A 19,215-nucleotide genomic window follows, 5' to 3' on the forward strand; every position below is an offset into this window, starting at 1 on the left:
TAATTTCTATTCTCATGAAAATGGCCATGTTCCAATAGTTAAGCCTCTTCCCTTAATGTATTTCCTGTGCTATTAATATTCAATTCTATTCCACAAATATTTATTATATACGTGTGTGTACATCCATCTGACTATACCTTTCTATGTTATGTACCTTTACTAGCATTCCAAATTATAAATTATAAAATCCTGTCAGTTTATCTCTGGCTGGATGAATGCTTTTATTGTTTTTATAGAATATGTGCCTTAAATAATACTGTCATATTTTCTCAAGGTGCTAAAATAGAGGAGGCAGCTATAGAAAAATGCACTGTGGGCCAGATGCAGTGGCTCATGACTGTAATCCCAGCACTTTGGGAGGCCAAGGGGGGCAGATCATGAGGTCAAGAGATTGAGACCATCCTGGCCAATATAGTGAAACTCCATCTTTACTGAAAAAACAAAAATTAGCTGGGCATGGTGGCACATGCCTGTAGTTTCAGCTACTCAGGAGGCTGAGGCAGGAGAATCGCTTAAACCCAGGAGGCGGAGGTTGCAGTGAGCCCAGATCTCACTACTGCACTCCAGCCTGTGCAACAGACCAAGACTCCATCTCAAAAAAAAAAAAAAGAAAGAAAGAAAGGAAAGAAAATTGCGCAGTGTGCTGGGCACTTAGGGCATTGAGGTGAAGGAGCACACTGTATAACAGGGAGACACACAGATGGATGGACAGACAGCGCTGCAGGTTGAGCAGCTCTATGGACTGGGGACTGTGCAAGGGTGAAGGAACATGGACAGCAGAGAGGAAGAAGTGGTAGCTCTAACCAGAGCTGGAGTGGGCTTCCCGCAGGAGGTAATGTCAGAATTGTGTGTGAGGAATGAACAGGAGTCCAACAAGCATTAAAAAGGGGGAAGAACATCCTAGCAGATGGAGCAGCCCTTAAAAGGGCACAGAAGCTAAAAAGAAATGAGCTATGAAGCCATGAGAAGATGCGGAGGAATGCTAAATGCATATTGCTGCGTGGAAGAAGCCAATCTGAAAAGGCTACATGCAGTATGAGTCCAACTACATGACATTCTGGAAAAGGTAAAACTATGGAGACAGTTACAAAGATCCATGATTGCCAGGAGCCTGGGGGAAGAGAGGGCTGAATGGGTGGAGTAGAGAGGATTTTTAGGCCAGGGAAACTATTGTGTGTGATTCTATAATGGTGCATACATGTCATCAGACATTTGTCCAGACCCATAGAATGTACAGCACCAAGAGTGAACCTTAATGTATACTGTGGATTCTGGGTGATATTGTCCGTACAGGCTCATCACTTGTAACCAGTGCACCACTCTGGCGTGGGATGTTGATAGTGGGAAAGGTTGCGCATGTGTGGGGCGGGGGCTATATGGGAGATCTCTGTACCTTCCTCTCAATTTTGCTGTGAAGCTAAAATGGTTCTAAAAAAATCAAGTCTTAGGAAAGGCACCGAAGTATGAAATGGAGCAGTACTGGGGCACCAATAAACCATCCAGTCGCTCCAGAACTGCGAACTAACTGCTACTACAGCAAGAGAGAGGGGTCAGCAACTGCCTGCCTGCAGTGGGGGTAGGGAGCAGTTGGGGGAAGTGCGGGTGGGTAGGGGTCCCTGACAGCTTCCTCAGAAAGTGGGTTGCCGTATTCTGGAGGGGGAGGAGGCAGCATGAGGCAGCAGGCAGGATGCATTTCTTGAACTGGATCACGGCCAGCTCCTTACAGCTCTCCCACTGCCACCTTTGGCAAACATTCCTGGGATCCTGAAGGCTCAGACAAGGCCCATCTCTCTTCCATTACCATGGGGATTATCTCTTCCTCTTTTCTCTTTTGGTTTTCCCTCCAAGGAAGGATTGTCACTCCTTTTCCAAAAGGAAGAAAGACCAAGTGAATGATTTTCAAGGGCACCGTGCTGTTATTTCTCGAGGGAATCACCGCCACGTTCATAAGCATGTTGCTCGTTTTCTCCTTCCCTTCTCTTCTCCTTAGCCCTCTCCCTCGTGCTATCTCCTACCTCTCCCCCTTTTCCTTTTCTTTCATTACAAAGACTGCAAAGAGAACACATGGTCACTGTAGAGGCCTTGGAAAATGCAGAGGAGTACAAAGAAGAAAGTAAAATCGTGTAAATATCCTTTGTCCAAAGAGATCCACCATTAACACATTGATAATTGTACTTCTGAATCTTTTCTCTGGATCTATATTTGGCCCCAATGCCTGGTGCTCCACTGGCCCCACAGTACCCCTCCCGCCTGCTACCTACCCTGTCCAAGTTTTCCTGCCCTCTGGTACTGGCAGGGGTTGTCACCATGTCCTGGCCACAGCCTGTGCCTTCCCTGTGTTACTCCATCAGCTCCTTCTGAATTGCTGACCTCTGCTCTAATCACTGATCATTCATGACAGTGTTGCTACCCACCTTCTGCAGGTGATAGATCCTTCTGCCTCAGAAGCAGGAGTGCTATTGTCCTGCTGTCCTGGAGCTGAGGGAGATGGACACCACTTTCCCCAGTAATACTAGATTCTCAGGAATAGATACAACACCTTCCAAACTGCAGCTGACACCAGCTGTACATTTTAACAAGACTTTTAAGATTCAGGAATGTCAGAGAGACATTACCCACAGCAGTTACATCACATCTGCTTACAGTTCTGGCAGTTCTTGGAGCCCAGAATTCCAGGTCTGTTCCAGGGTGTCCAGCTGGGCTGTGTCCTTGACCTGCCGCCAAGGGGCTGAAGCCAGCTTGCCCTGACCTCCAGGAGTAGCTGTTGCAGGCAGGTAGCGGAGCTCAAAATGAGAGAAACCATGGCTAATTTAAACAGAAATGAAAACAATTTCAAAAAGGATATTGGATAGCCACCAAATCCTTGGGATGGTTGGAAACCCAAACTTGGAAGGTACCTGGTGAAGAACACTGACCAAATCACACCACGGAACTGGTCCTAGAGGAAACCACTGCTGTGTCTGCCTGGGCACATACAGGGCAGTGGCCCCTAGATGCTGCCGCTAGAACCATCCTTGTGGCTGCTCCTGGAGTGGGGCCTACTACCAGCATTGGTGCCACCATCCCTGGAATGACTTCCACAGGGTCCCCGTTTCTTTATATAACATCCAAGATATGTCTGCTCCTGCCTGCCACCCCACCTCCCATGGAAGCTCCCTGCTGATGCTTTCACTTCCACCTTGATCAAGGGCAAGGTTTACTTTCCACGTCCACCCCACTCACAGTTCCAGTCCCTCACCCTCTGTCGAAGGACCTAGGAGGATCCGGGACTCTTGAGAGGTGGGCTGTGCACAGGTGGTGAATCATTGAGAAGTGGGCTGTGCACAGGTGGTGATTCACCAGCAGAAAGCTCTGTATCTGATCTCTTCCTCTTGGCCTCCAGACTGGACATTTTGCTTCCCCCCGCTGGGAAGACCCTAGGAAGACCTCGTCCCTCCCACTGTACTTTTGCTCCAGGCTGAGTGGCCTTTCCACCTTCTCTCTGTCTCTGTTCCTAACGTGGTCTTGCCTACTGTCTGGGAGAGGAGAAAGTGGTTCTGTAAGGGTGCCTCTGAGAATCTCCACACCTCTTTTCAGAATGGTCTGGTGGAGGGTGGGTGCCAGTGAGAGGAAAGAGGAGGAGGAAAACACAGAGGACTCTCAGATGACTACTTCAAGGTTTAACCCTGTTACATCTGCATGGGTGTGGTTCAAAGTCTGAACCACATAAGTCTTTATGACCGTGAAAGCCTGGGTCACATGCTTGTATCCTCATAGCAGGAGAGGCTGGGAAAGTCAGCAGGTGGTACATTGCAGCTTCTATACTGGGAGGAGATCTCTGTCTTTCACCAAACTAAAGAAGGATGTTCAAATTATTGATGGACAAAAAGAAAGACGAGGATCCTCTAACGTGGTCATGCCCTGTGATCACATTAGCTCTGTTCAATCACAGCATGACAGTGGGAGTGGCTTGGGAGACCTATGGCAGTATCGTTGATAATCATTTACCATATGCCACAGGCTGAGCATCACCAGGGTTGGTCCAATTCCATTTTCTAATCCTTCTTCTAGCAGGGGGTGAACATCAGGAGGTCTAGAGATCTTCTTTTGTTGCTTTTAGATTCTCAGTTTCTGGTCCTCTGAGAAGAACTGTTCAAACTGTTCATGCATATCTCTGCTAAACAATTTGCAGAAGCAACGTAATCTAGAACTGCATTTTAAAGAGAGTACTCTTGTAAAGGAAATATTATCTACAGAGATGCAACCCTACCTAAGGGTGGGGCACTGTTGACTACTTTATCTTATGGAGCACATGTCCCCTGGAGTCACAGCCTTGGGATGCCTACATCTGCTTTCATTTGCATAGTTAAACAGCCCAGCCTCTTCATGAAAGGTAAAAGTCTATTTAATTCATGACATTAAGCTCCATGAAAGAGTTTGCATATAACTTAATTCTTTTAAGAGGAAAAAAATGTACTAATTAAAAGCCAGGACATTATTGTGCATGTTCAGCAATCAAAATAGGCTTCAGTGTAGTCCTTTTTTTTTTCTTTTTTTCGATGGAGTCTCACTCTGTTGCCCAGGCTGAAGTGCAGTCACATGATCTCGACTCACTGCAAGCTCCGCCTCCCGGGTTCAAGCAATTCCCCTGCCTCAGCCTCCCGAGTAGCTGGGATTACAGGTGCCCACCACCACACCTCACTGATTTTTGTGTTTTTAGTAGAGACAGGGTTTCACCATATTGGTCAGGCTGGTCTCGAACTCCTGACCTCAAGTGACCCACCCGCCTCGGCCTCCCAAAGCACTGGGATTACAGGCATGAGCCACTGTGCCCGGCCCAGTGTAGTCCTTCTAAGCAAATCCATCCTAATCAAATGAAAGAGCAATGCTCCTCTTTAATAATCATAAATGAATGATAGATGAATAAGCAAATGAATTGTGTATGCATTTATTTGTCCACAACACACAATTGGAGCCTGGCATTTCCTGGAGGCATTTGTATACAACTTAGATGAGATCACGTCCCCTAGGATGTCAAGGTACTCGCCCTGGGTGATTCTGCCATGAGGCTCCAATGGAAACTTTGTCAGGAGTAGAAAACAGCCAATGCATGCGAAGTCCAAGTTCACTGGCACCTCTCTAGCCTCCTTGCACGGTTATTTCTCTCCATCACTAATCCTCTGTTTTGGATCATTTGCAACAACTCCCTTTACTGCGAAGAGGGAATCTTGAGGTATGGGCAGTAAATATGGAGACTGTGATAGGTAAACAGTTCCACAGTGTCATGAGGTCCCTTTTACACTCACTCCATGGGTTCTTTTCCCTTCACAACATGTCTGATTTATCACAAGCTGTGATTAATTATTTCCTTGCATGATTGTTTAATGCTTGGCTCAACTCCTACTAGCTCTGTGAGACTGGGTGCTATTTTGTTTTACTCACCAGTGAAGTTAGCTCACTACCTGGCAGAGAGTAGGTACATGATAAATACTGATTGAAAAAAGGAATAGAAAAGTTATAGAGTTCAGTTTCATTCATAGCTTGAAAAATATGCTAAAGGAATTTTTTCTTTTGTAGGTGCTTCTGTCCAGTTCCCTCAATGCAGGCGTTTCCAGTGTAGGGCTTATTTCTGTGTGACTTTCTATAAAGCTGTATTTCCTTCTTATCTAACTTCTCATTCCTAGTCTAACTAGAAAGTTCATGCATATCCCTTTCTCCTTTCTCTCCATTTTCTTTTTATCTCTGAAACAATTAGGTACACGTGTAGCTGGGAAGCCTTCTTATTCCTCTGGAAAAAATCTAGATCCCTCAAACTATTGTTCTGTCTCTTCTTTCTATACCCCAAAGTCTTTTTCTCAATTATCCTTCTTAAAGATTTTCTAATTTTGTTTACTTCATGTTGCCTTTTTCTCTTCTAGTTCACACACCTTTCTCTGTAAGATTTCTCAATGCTTGTTTTATTATTATTTATAGTTTTATGTGACAAGCATCCCTAGGTGCTTACATTAAAAGTGTTGGTCAAAAAAGAAAGAACAAAGGAAGGAAGGGAAGAACTTAGAAAGAAGGAAGGAAGGAAGGAAGGAAGGAAGGAAGGAAGGAAGGGAAGGAAAGAAAGAAAGAGAGAGAAAAAGAAATATAGCAAGAGAGAGAAAAAGGAAGAAAGAGACAGAAAGAAAAGAAAAGAAACTGACTATTGGGAAGGGGGTTGTTTACTGCTTACCCAGCAATACCCAGGCATTTATATAGGTGTTGACCTAAATCTGTCTGACCTTGAAGGCTGTCTTCAAATCTTCTAACAGGCAAGATAAATAAGGCCACAGAAAATGCACACCTGTTTGTCATTTACTTTTATTCCTGGACCTATAGATAGTTCTTCTGTCTAGTAGCCTCTGGGCTACTCATGGGAGTGGGGATAGGGGTCATATGACAGCTTTCTTCTCTTTTACATGTTCTGGGTACTCTTGGATACTGGTTCCAGGGAACAGTTGCATAGCTAAGAGATGGGTGGGAAGGATGAGAAAGAGTAAAGTGTTCCTAGAGGAGCCAGCGAGGCAAGGGGTGTTTTACTGACCTAGTCTGTTTTACGGCTGCATGAGAACCCTGACATTGCTCTCCCCCTGCCCCGGCTGCTGTTCCAGGTTCTTGTCCTTCCCATACAGCTCTAGCCAGAGCTCAGGGTTCCTTAATGGCTGTCCCAATCCACTCTTCTTTTAGCAGAGCACCCTTAGCAGGAAACCCACTATAATCTCACCCAACTTTTCTGCTTTTACTACATGTTTTCCTTCTGGGTGAACAAGCACAATCTAAAGAAGGGAACTCACCTTCTCTTGAAGAGAGCTTGCTGAACACCAGAGGATTTCACCTCTTTCCCCCTTCATAGTAGAATAATCACTGAGCTTTCTGCTAAGATAAAAAATCATGGGCCGGGCACGGTGGCTCACTCCTGTAATCCCAGCAATTTGGGAGGCTGAGGCGGCTGGATCACTTGAGGTCAGGAGTTCAAGACCAGCCTGGCCAACATGGTGAAACCCCATCTCTACTAAAAATGCAAAAATTGGCTGGATGTGGTGGTGTGCTTCTGTAATCTCAGCTACTTGGAAGGCTGAGGCAGAAGAATCGCTTGAACCCAGGAGGCAGAGGTTGCAGTGAGCCGAGTTTGCGCCACTGCACTCCAGCCTGGGTGACAAAGTGAGACTCTGCCTCAAAAATAAATAAATAAATAAATAAATAAATAAATAAATAAAAATAAATTAAATTAAATAAGACAAAGGAGATGATAAATTAAACCCTAACATTGCTATATTCCCTTTATACTGAAGAATGAGGTTTATATCTGTGGAAAGATGAATTTCCTAATACAACCTCAGAATTAGACAGGAGATCACAAGGAGTACCTCCCAGAAGGAAGGGGAGAGGAAGGGGCTGGGTTAACAGGAATCCCGGGTCAGAATAAGAGTTGAGTGGCCATCTGTATTACAGCAGGTGGAGCTCCCTATACAAGGAAAGAAGCATTGGGGTGGAAAATGAGCATTTATCCTATTAGAGGGGTCTTGTGCCTTCACTCCTGTGCACTGCGTAGCCAGGGAACTGTGACCTTACACCTTGTTAGCCAATGAAAGAAGAGTGAGTCTACCTTTTAGCTGTCTGTAGCCTTGTTACTGTAGTATTGTTGTATGCTTCTGCTTGTGATGGCGGAGAGGCTGTTTGAGATGGAGGCATTGTTCCTGAAATCTGAGTGGGATAAAATCAGAATCTGGATAGGTGAGCAGCTGGGAGGGACATCTTTTGGGATTGTCAGGAGTTACTCAGTCGGTGTGGCTCATCAGCAGGTGTCCCATTCTCCTTACCTTTCCGTGGGCTTTCTTTCACACTTCAACCGAAGAGATGGACCCTTCTTCAGTTAAGGATTTGTCTGGATGTTTTCTACACGTGGTGTGATCGCTTATGAATTATGCCTGCCTCTGAGGCATATCTTCTGAATGCCTGACTAACAGAGATTTAAAGATCGTCCATTACAGTTGGCATGCTTTTATATTCCACATGCCAGAGCTACAAGAATGTTATTCTTTCCTTTCTTCTCTCCCAGGTGATATATTTGGTCACCCAGGTGTCATTAGGTACTAAGCTTTGCCTTCAATATCTACCAGGGTGGGGCACCATGGACAGTGCCACAAAGACTTTTTCAGCTAAAGGTTCAGATCTTCCTGATGGACTTTGTGTGCAAGAGGAAGGAACTTTTTCTTTTCTTTTTTTCTCCTTTCTTCTCTCTTTCTCTTTCTCTTCCCTCCTTCCCTCCTTCTGTTTCTTCCTTCCTTCCCTCCCTCCTTCCCTTGAACTGCCATGTCCCTTGCAACTAGAATGGTGCCTGACATATAAAGGTTTTAAATAATTATGTGCAGAATGAATTAAATGCCAAATCTTGTGTTCCAATAGCATATTATCTTCAAATGTTAACAGTCACCAGTTTTTCAGAATAGAAAACTTTTGAAAATTTTAATTAGTCTTCTTGCAGTGGAACAGTTGATTTTTTTTTTTTTTAAGATGGAGTCTCTCTCTGTTGCCCAGGCTGGAGTGCAATGGCACAATCTTGGCTCACTGCAACCTCCGCCTCCCGGGTTCAAGCGATTCTCCCTGCCGTAGCCTCCTGAGTAGCTGGGATTACAGGCATCTGCCAAGGTGCCCAGCTAATTTTTGTATTTTTTAGTAGAGATGGGGTTTCCCCATGTTGGCCAGGCGGGTCTTGAACTCCTGAACTTAGCCTCCTGAAGAGCTGGGATTACAGGCGTGAGCCACCACACCTGGCCTGAGTTTTTATTATTTGTGAATTTTCTTTTTTTTCCATCCCAGATGCACCTATATTGGTAGTCTAGTGATAAAAACAATTTACCCATATATACCAACATCTTTTTCAAAAACTTTGCACTGTGAAACCAGCAGAGTACTGAACTGGCCAGTCTGTCATAGGTGTCCTGCAACATGACTTCAGAGTCGGAAGCTGGAGATAAACTTTCTTTGTGTGTGTAGATATGATCCATTTGTGTATTCAGCTTTTGAGTGGGACTTTTTTAGTAGGCTTCATGAAGGTTTCACTTCACTATTCTCACTAATGTGTGCTTACAGCATCTCTGCCATGGAGATTTTAGGCAAAGATGTTTAAAAGCTCTACTCATAGTTTATAGAATTGCTAGTGCCACAAGGCCATTCATTGTGATGTTGAAATTATTAGTTATAAGTGAACCTTCTAAAATAAATCTTGGAAGAAAACATGTTATAAGAAAATGAAGTCAGTCCTCTTACTAGGCAGTTCCCATTATCTTTCCATTTTGAGAAATTATCCTCAGCTCAGTTGTATTACTATGGTGAAGTGTCTGCATTTCAACAAACCAAGCCATAAATCGAGCTCTGCATGTTTAGCTTCTGCCTTACGATTTTTACTGCAGTGTCTTTATTCTTGAGTAAAATCCCCGACATCCTGGCTAGAAATCACAACGAATAAGTCATTTCCCAGCCAGACAAAACAATCTGAATTGTTAATCTCAGAATTCTAAGAAATTACATAAAGATGCAAACAATGGGGATTAAAGAGTAGGTAAAAATTAAATGAAAAAAATAGCCCACAAATGAATGGAAATATACATGCTCTCCAAAATAACATTGTGGAAGTAAACAAAAACAGGCGGAGAGTTATGCTTAATGAGAATTGGACATGTGGCTTAGCCCTCTGAGGCCTGAAACAAGTAAACACTTCCCAAATTGTCAGTCCATACATCCCTCTCTCAAAAGAGAACTCTTAGAACTGGCTCTCTCTCCTCCTGTTTACGAAGCTTACTTGGTCTTTGGAACAATTGCACATATAATTTTAACAACTAAATGAACAACTCTACAGGAGATGGATTTTGAGTACTTCAGAAATTCCTATAGTTTGTATCAGTCGAATACGGGAGATAGTTTTGCAAAATACTGTTTGTGTAAAGAGAAGGGAAGAACACGCGCTCTAGTCTAACCAATCAACAAAGTGTGAAAACGTGATTTAGACAGAAGTAAACAACCATCCTATCAGTTCTACCCAAATGTCATATCAGACCATCTCTTCCCTGATAGCAGTTTTGTTAGCCTAAGGACACATTAGCCTAGTTAGATCTGGGCTCTCACAGAGCTTTCTGCTAGCAGCTCTGCTTACTAGTAAGTAAGCAATGCAATTTTGCCTAGCAACCCCATCGTAGAAACACAGCTCCATACTGTAAGTGGCAGGGGGAGTGTGAGGGAGGCAGGGAGAGCGAGGTTTGTGCCTCTCAGAATCCCTCTGCAGCTGGTTCCTGACATTGCAAACATTATCTGCAATTCTTGGCAGTTTCTGAAGGATGATGAAAAATGGGACGGGGAGGTGGCTGAGCCTGGGGTTTTGGAAGTAGGGTGGAATTAATTGGAAGACAAATAAAAAAGCTTCCAAGATTGTGAGCTGAGACTGTCTGAGAGCTCAAACCAGAGTTGGCAAGAAGAACCAAAGGAGAATGAGGACATTTTTTGTCATTGACAATGAGGTATACAATATATCCAGGAAAAGACAACCAGCAGCAAACTCCTGAAGCTAAACAAAGATTATCTTAAGCCACATATGAGGAAACATTCCTCAATGGCAAAGAGAAGCATTAAACCTGGGACTGTCTACGTCTAAGGAGAAATTTGAGCATTTACATTAAAATGGCCTGTTAATAAGCATTGAATATTAACCAGGCACTGTGCTAAGTGTTTACACACTTGTTTAATCTTCCAAACAATCCGATAAGGTGGGGTTTCATATCTCCATTTTATAGAGGAATAAAGCTAATGCACAGAGAGGTCAAGAAACTTGCCTAAGGTCACTCAGCTATTTAGCAATGGGAATGGGATGTGCCTCAGGCAGTCTTTCCCTAGACTCTGTGTTCTTAAACACTATTATGGTTTTTCAGCAGTAGTGAACAGTTACAGGACTAATGGAGATAAAACTGAAGATCACCACACGGTACATGAGATGGTTTGTGATTCCGTTGTGAAAGCTGGAGTTTAAAATGTTCAATTAAGGCAACTTTTTTTTTTTTTAAATACCTAGAGGGCAGCAAAAACATGGGTATCCAGAATAACAGATATTGCTAAAACCTTACACCCACAGCACTTCTTTTCATAGCGAAGTATGGGTATACACATATTTTCATACACCTACACACACATACACATGCAAGACACTCATTTCTTAAGTCCCTAAAATACCCTGATAATTAAATGCTCCAAACATTCTCTGAGCATCACCCTTGGATGTCTGGGAGAAGCAGCCCAGGAACACACTTGTTGGCCTGCACAATGAGTAGTGGTGAAATGTTTATCTTGCTGATAAAGTCTCCAGTAGATGATGCAATTAAGATGCCACGATCTAGCCTTTGTTACACACCTCCTTGCCTGCCATCAAACAAATCCACCCCTGTCCTTCCCCATCTTCCCTCCTGCCCATCTCCCGAAGTCCAGGAACGTCTCCAGCTTCCTACATACTTGCAGTCCTCTTTTGCCAACCTCAACCTCATTTAGATTGAAATTACATTCACATCTTAATTTATGACTTAACAAGCATCTCACAAACATTTAATTCATTTTAATTTCATTATATGTTTGAGGAGGAATATTTGAGGAGGAATAGTGCTCCCATTGCCAGCAATTAGATTGACTTAATGACCTATGGCGAAATCTCCTTTTGGCCTTTGAACTTTTCATACATTTCTGCAAACAAAACTAGGTTAGTTAAAGTACATTCCTGGATTCTCAGAGGGGCTTACCTGCCTTCACAAAACCCCCCTATAATATCCAACATGAAAATTTATAAAATGGACAAAACTTCCCCTGCAGTTTTCAGGTAATGTATCTTGTTATGACACTTTCATGTGTGAAAAGGTCAGTATTTTCATACACAGTTTCAACAATATCAATAAATTGTAATTTTTTTTTTCAGATGGCTTCTCTGAGATTAGGAGGGTTTCTATATCCGAGCATAGATCCAATTATTTTTCCCTGTTCCCATTCTATATACCAGATACCTTCTTAGGAGTTGGAAAAGTACCTCCTTTTTACAAGGGAGGGTGGCATTTCTTTAGCTTTTCCTGGACAGATCCCCCAGTGACCATTTTTTATTCTCATCTTCCTTCGCAGAAGGGACAGAGGACTGCCCATTTTCAGCAGGGGTTAGTCTGATTTCTTTTGTTAGATGCAGACGACTTTGTTTGACAACTTTCTTTGGGCTGGTGAATTGTTGAATTACTTGAAAAGCTGTTTCCATTGTTAAGCACTGGACTGAGAATTAATTACCTCAGAATTCTAATCTCAGCTAATTAGTATCATCATTTTAGGCAAGTCCCTTAACCCCTCTTGGCTTCTGTTTTGCATGTGTAAAATGAAGTATATAAAGCAAAAGTCTCTCTGTGCTTGGTGCAATGAAGAGGATGCAAGTCTCATGGTACGGATTTCCTATATTGATTGACCTAAATGTGGTGTACGTTTGCAGAAAATTCATCTAGGCAATGTAGAAAGGCCATACATTCTGGTGCTAAACACATCGTTCATATATTTATGCTAGTATATGATACCAGGGCCTCCTGGTGACAGTCTCCAGCACCAATTCTGAGAGTTGCGAGGATTTTTCAGCTTAGAGTCAATTCAAGTGTTGCCTTCAGCACATCCAAAGAGAATATCACCGATGCTACCAGTCCCACTCCTGGAATCCATTGGTATTATTCCTTTGCCCCAGTATCAGTCTAATTCCCATTCTAGATGCCTTTTTTTTTTTTTAATGACCCAACAACTGACTCCTTCAAGAGCTGGTATGAGATGAGATTTGTTTGCAGAGATGTATAAAAATTTCAAAGCCCCAAAGGAGATTTCACCATAGATCATTAAGTCAATCTAATTGTCATCCTACTACCCATTTAGATGGGGACCCTGCTATGCTAACTCCTGTCCTGTCTCTTGTGAGTGATACAGTCAGCACACATGATGATCACAGCGCCAGCTCAAACAGGTGTGTTTTAAAACAAAAGTGTGTTATAAATGTACAGCTTCAGCAGGGAAAAGGTGGGGGTAAAGAAACACACACATACTTGGCTAGAGTCAGTCACAGGTGAAGACGGGGATGACTGTGTTTTCCGTTTCATCCAAACATTTTGGCCTGACTCGGATAATTTTTTTTCCAGCATATTCTGTTTGACACAAGGGAAACGGTGCAAATCCATCACCACCATTGTGGAAAGATCTCCAAACTCATTCTCATGAATGGAGGATCAGTAATACTACATGACAAATGGCAGCAAGCCCTTTTTGGGAAATCATTATATTTGTACCAGTGAGAAGTTAGAATCAGTATTTGGGCTGCAGTCATGGAACCATGCAAGAAACATTCAAAGCATCGGCTAAGCAGGATTTTTTGTTTTGTTTGTTTGACCTGTTGTCCAGAAACAGGCTTCAGGGAGCCTGAGAACCTCCTAGACCACTTGAAAACTTCTGTTTGTGCACTTTTCTAGGAAGGAGTTCACAGCGTTCATAAAACTTCCTCCAAGCAGCCAATGACCAGAGAAAAGTTAAAAGTCACTGACACAATACCTGTTTCTGTGCATCTGTATCCTGAATCCAGGGTGATGCTGCTGACTTGCCTATCTTTCTCCTTTGCTCTTCCTAGAAAAAGCAAGTGAGTCAGACTAAGATCCGGGTCATCTCAACCATCCTGTTCATCTTGGCCGGCTGCATTGTGTTTGTGACGATCCCTGCTGTCATCTTTAAGTATATCGAGGGCTGGACGGCCTTGGAGTCCATTTACTTTGTGGTGGTCACTCTGACCACAGTGGGCTTTGGTGATTTTGTGGCAGGTAAGCACCCTTGGCATCCCAGGCACTGGGGCTCTGGTGGGGAAAATAATCTGTTGGCTGTGCTTTTCACAATCGATAAAAGATGTTGAAGGAGAAGCAAGTGAAGATGACTCAGTGTCACTACTGCTATGAAGAGGCTCATTTCAAATCCCTAGTCCTATGTAATATAAACACCATAGGTTTTTTTCTGCCATGAAAAGAAAGCCAACCCTTTCCTTCTCAGGATGCTTATTTCCCTTATCATCACATGAGTTATGCAAGACTAAAGTGAATTTTTCATTGAATCTTGGACTTCTGAATTTTCTAATCGAACGATAAAGGCTGTGCTAGGAGGTGGCACACAGGAAACTCAGACCAGATTAGCATAGAATTTGGTCTGCAGTGACCTGCGGGTTCAGCTTCCTGACTCCCAGGTGAGAGCCATTGTCTCTGCAAATGTTGTCCTGGGCATGACCAGATACAAAGCTAAGGTGTATCTACAGGGAGCTGAGATACACCTGCCCAGAGGGAATATAAGCTCATGGATTCTGCAGGAGTGTGTATACAAGCAAGAGCCTTCCTTGTAAAAATAAATGTGGATGAGCTATGTTTAAGGAAGTGAAAAAAATCACCATCAATTTCATCTAGGGCCAGGGAACTTGCAAATGAAATGAGACTTCCTTTCTTATGAGCACCAGTTTCCCAAAGCGGTAGAAAGGTACAGATAGAAGGAAGAGGCCATCCTTCTCTTTTTCTAATGGGATGGTTCTAGGTGTTCAGACAAGTGATCGGTTTCTACTACAAGAAGTGAATGCTTTGATCAAGCAACTCTGTCATCTATCACAAGTTTGAAATGTCTGGGTAGTGTGCGTGTGTGTGTGTGTGTGTGTGTTTCCTTTACCAGTTCCTGGTGAAGTGGCAGCCTGACCTGAGCCCTAAGCAGACTGTTTTTTTTGTTTGTTTTTTGTTTTTTTTTGAGACAGGGTCTCTCTCTGTTGCCCATGCTGGAGTGCAATGGTGTGATCACGGCTCACCACAGCCTCGTACCTCTGGGGCTCAAGCAATCTTCCTACCTCAGCCTCCTGAGTAGCTGGGACTACAGGCATGTGCCACCACGCCTGACTATTTTTCATTTTTATTTTTTGTATTTTCTGTAGAGATGGGATTTAGTCTTGTTGCCCAGGCTGGTCTCCATCTCTTGGGCTCATGCGATTGGCCTGCCAAAGTGCTGGGATTACAGGTGTGAGCCACTGCACCTGGCCAGACTGTTCTTGTTTGGTGTGTGATCCCAGCAGTGTCTTGATTTCTCCATGGAAATACTGTGCACATCAGGAGGAGTGGGTTCTGGTCTCTGGGAGTCTGGCAAACAGGAAATTCTGGAAGAGATTGCTGAAGGCTCATCAATAGGGGTGCGGGTGCCTCCCTGTTAATTTTACAATACAAATAACTGGCAGAGTAGTTTTGTAGCTCTTCCAATTGGGCAGACAAAGACTGAATTCCACTTTGTAGAAATAGTAGATTCCCCCCCCTTCCTTTTTATTGCTTAAGGACTAAGAATTGCAAAGTGACTAAATTTAGTTTTTTTGACTTTTGACAATTTGACTAAAAATCATTTACAGAAAGCCTGGAGTCTAGAACTCTACCCATTTTTCCTTATGCGCAGTGCTCAACCATGGATATCTAGTTAGTGGTCTCAAGCTCCAAAGACAAATCGCACAGAGAAACTAAGAAAAGTAAGAGGAGCAGTTATAGATGTATTCCAGTTAATCCCTTAGCATCATCCGTAGCTGGTCTATGGGAAAACTCAGTAGTGGTTCCAATCTAAGGCAAATACAAGTAGTGGCAGCTGGAATTTTGAACTATTTCACAAACGCCTTTAAGTACCCAAAGCATAATCTGCAGTGTGTAGTGTTTTAGAGCTCTCTGGGATAGCACTGGGCTGTCCCGAGGACTATCTATTATAAGATACTTGTGACAGACAAAGATCTCTAACCAATGGCTCAGTTTGGTCTGTTAGTCTGAGGCACACACAGCAGAGGCCTGAGAGTGAGATTTTTAAAATGATGCTTTTATTATTTATTATTTATTATTAATATCTACCATAGACTGAGCACTTCGTACAAACTAGCACTTTACCTTATCTTTACTTACCTAGTAAGGGCACAACCTCCACAGTCCTAGGCATGCACAGTTTTATTGCCCTTGTCAGTGATTACAGAGCCATATTTCCTTTGTCCTGAGGTTTCTGCAGACCATGGTCTCTTAAAAGTCACAGTGCTGACGGCAATTAGACCAGACCCCTTCCAAGCTCCAGTTTTCCGAGCTTACACACACCAATCTGGAGAATGCATGCCTGAAAAGACTGGAAGTTTGTCTCTATCTTTTGGTAACTGTCTAAGAGTGATAGGGAAGGTTGCCCAATCACTGGAAAAAGACACATTAACAAGAGTTGATGGTTGCTGTGATTTGACATAGTATGAACTCTACTAGAAATGTAATCAGAACATTGATCCTGCAGGATTGATTGCTGATTTATTTTGCAGCTAACTCACTTTAGGACAGCCTTACAGTATTTTGCAGCTCTGTCTGGGAGCACACACAGAACTTCGAATCCAGATAAGCAGCTCATAAAGGGATACTTAGAAGGGTGTTGACTGCCTGGTTCTTTGTTCCTTGTTCACTAGCGCACCCTAGTGACCATATTTGCTGGGTGATAGTGACTTGCAAAGGTAAATATTTACTCCCAGATAGCCCACAGGAGAAAGCTACAGATTTCTCTGGCATAGCACAGGAACCACAGAAATGAAATGAACCTCAAAAACCACTTACTGGTGGAGGAACTCAAATCGTATCCTAAAGCTCTAAAGATGCGGGAGAGAGTTGTCTGAAAGGAAAAACCAAAAGCAGCTGGAGCAAACTGAAGGGGGCTTGGCACAGAGAAGTTGAAATTCTAAGATTAAGAAGTGGCAGTAGCTGTCAAGACCTCGTGGTCTGCTGGGCTGTGTTGCTGTTTGGGTTTGGGCTTGTCGAGAGGAGCCACAGGTCACATTTCTTGCCCAGCTGCCTTTGCTGTAAGAGTCAGTGGTGCTAGATGTGGTTACAACCCTGGTCCAGTGGGAAAGCCTCTAATCACTCATCACCTAATACTATAGTTACCAATCCATTGCTAGTATCTGTCGTCTTAGAAACGGCCACTGCCTGCTTCCTTAGGCAACAGTGTTTCCCAGAGAGAGATGAGGATGATGTCTGTTATTTCCAGGAGCTTCCTCACTTCTTCTTTAGGAGGGTGGGTTGGGTTTGCAACCTGTTTTGCATGGCTGCCTCCAGCAGTGCCTGTAGGAAGGTTAGAATAAATAGGCTAATTATTCAGAATAAATGACTGGTCCTTTCAATGGAACAGCCAGTCAATGCAATCAGGCAACTGGCCAATTTGGTTTGATGGATTTTTTACTGTAATCCTTATTTATAAAATAAAAGGATTGGCCTCAAAGGTCCCTTTTAGTTCTAGCTCGTGGTGACTCTAATTACTCAGCCTAATTGACCCTTTGGATTAGCAGTATGTAAACACCATTCCTCAGTTAGCATTAAATCACTATTGCTTGCATCAAAGTCCCAGTAATGCCATTAAAGCTAATTTTACTTTCACACATCCACTTGTCTCTTAGTAAATGTATGAGTGCTTAAGATGGAAATGGTTCCAAGAATTCCAAACCATAGGGGGTAATATGATATTTGATTTTTATTAAAATAAATTTAGAGAAGTTTAAGAAAAAACAATGACAGCCAGGCCTGATGTGTTGTGCTGTAGTTCAGAGTCATTCATCCTCAACGCTCAGGTTGAACATAAGTAGGTCAGGTTGGCCACTGGCGTGTTTTATTTCTGGTATTAAGGTTAGTGGTCAAGAATTGGGGGAAATAAAGCCTCAAGTTAGGGTCCTGTGGGTAAGGGACGGCTCTCCCCCTTGCCCTCTAACCCCGGTCCACCTTGTACACAGCAGACCTAACAGCTGAGTGCTAGACAATGATGGATGACGTCTTCACTACATAGACTGGAATATGTGTTCTCTGCAAAGACCATATACTAGATCACGGTTAAAGTAACATTTGGTTGTTTTCAGGGGGAAACGCTGGCATCAATTATCGCGAGTGGTATAAGCCCCTAGTGTGGTTTTGGATCCTTGTTGGCCTTGCCTACTTTGCAGCTGTCCTCAGTATGATCGGAGATTGGCTACGGGTTCTGTCCAAAAAGACAAAAGAAGAGGTAGGACCCCTTCCTAACTCTATGAATGTTTCTGAGAACCGATGAGCTTGTGTCCAGAATTGCCTGTCTCTGTCCTGTGGGCTGGAGTGTTTCTGGCTCAGTTGGGGGCTGGGGGGCTCATAGGCTTCCTTATGTTGAATCATTCCTTCAAAGCCAAGGAGAATAGAATACAGTTATTTCTGGATTCTTTTTTTGGCAGGTGAGAAAATATGGTGATTCGTTTACCAGTTCATAAATCCTGGAAAAACTAGTAAACAACCATAAACAACTATTTATTTTCATTTTGATTTTTAAAAAATGAAAATGAAAATAAATAGTCAGGAGAGGTAGACTATGGCTGAGGGGGTGTGCAGCCTGGCTTTCCGGTCTCAGGGTCTGTGTGGAAAGGCAGTTGAACACCAATAATCTTTCCTGATTCAGTAAGAAACTGAATTCGTTCCCCTCATGGGGAAGTGAATCCAATGGGTCTTTTTCACTTATATCCCCTCTTGGTTGTTGCATCCATAGAGACAAATACATCCCTGTGGACAGGGCTGTGCATGTAACTTTACATGAAGGGAACATAAGAAGGAAAGATAGATTTTGTGATCAAAAAATAAATATTCGGCCGGGTGTTTTCTGGTGGTGTTGTTGATGGTGATAATTCCTTCACACAAAAAGCTCCATCAGAATCACCAGCACTCTCAAAAATAAACATTTAATGAGGCCAGGCACCTTATTAAATGTTTAATGAGGCCAGGCGCCCACGCCTGTAATCCCAGCACTTTGGGAGGCCGAGGCGGGTGGATCACAAGGTCAGGAGATTGAGACCATCCTAGCTAACACGGTGAAACCCCATCTCTACTAAAAATATAAAAAATTAGATTAGCTGGGCGTGGTGACGGGCGCCTGAAGTCGCAGCTACGCGGGAGGCTGAGGCAGGAGAATGGCGTGAACCCGGGAGGCAGAGGTTGCAGTGAGCTGAGATCCCACCACTGCACTCCAGCCTGGGCGACAGGGAGAATCATCTCAAAAAAAAAAAAAAAAGAAATCTGAAATACATTTTTTTAAAAAAATGTTTTTTAAAGGCCAGGTACGGTGGTTCATGCCTGTAATCCCAGCACCTCGGGAGGCCGA

The 19,215-nt window shown here is 43.3% G+C and overlaps 1 protein-coding gene across 2 annotated transcripts in view; it reads left to right on the forward strand.

Moving 5' to 3' along the window:
• Positions 1 to 19,215, forward strand: part of KCNK10 (potassium channel, two pore domain subfamily K, member 10) — a 144,041-nt gene that overhangs the window by 122,095 nt on the left and 2,731 nt on the right. For both annotated transcript variants that reach the window (XM_011949454.1, XM_011949453.1), the window contains exons 5-6: positions 13,673 to 13,859; positions 17,957 to 18,099. In XM_011949454.1, the coding sequence (XP_011804844.1) occupies positions 13,673 to 13,859; positions 17,957 to 18,099 (330 nt within the window). The remainder of the gene's footprint in view (positions 1 to 13,672; positions 13,860 to 17,956; positions 18,100 to 19,215) is intronic.

The sequence above is a fragment of the Colobus angolensis genome, unplaced genomic scaffold, assembly GCF_000951035.1.
Source record: "Colobus angolensis palliatus isolate OR3802 unplaced genomic scaffold, Cang.pa_1.0 Scaffold3, whole genome shotgun sequence".
Classification (NCBI taxonomy): domain Eukaryota; kingdom Metazoa; phylum Chordata; class Mammalia; order Primates; family Cercopithecidae; genus Colobus; species Colobus angolensis.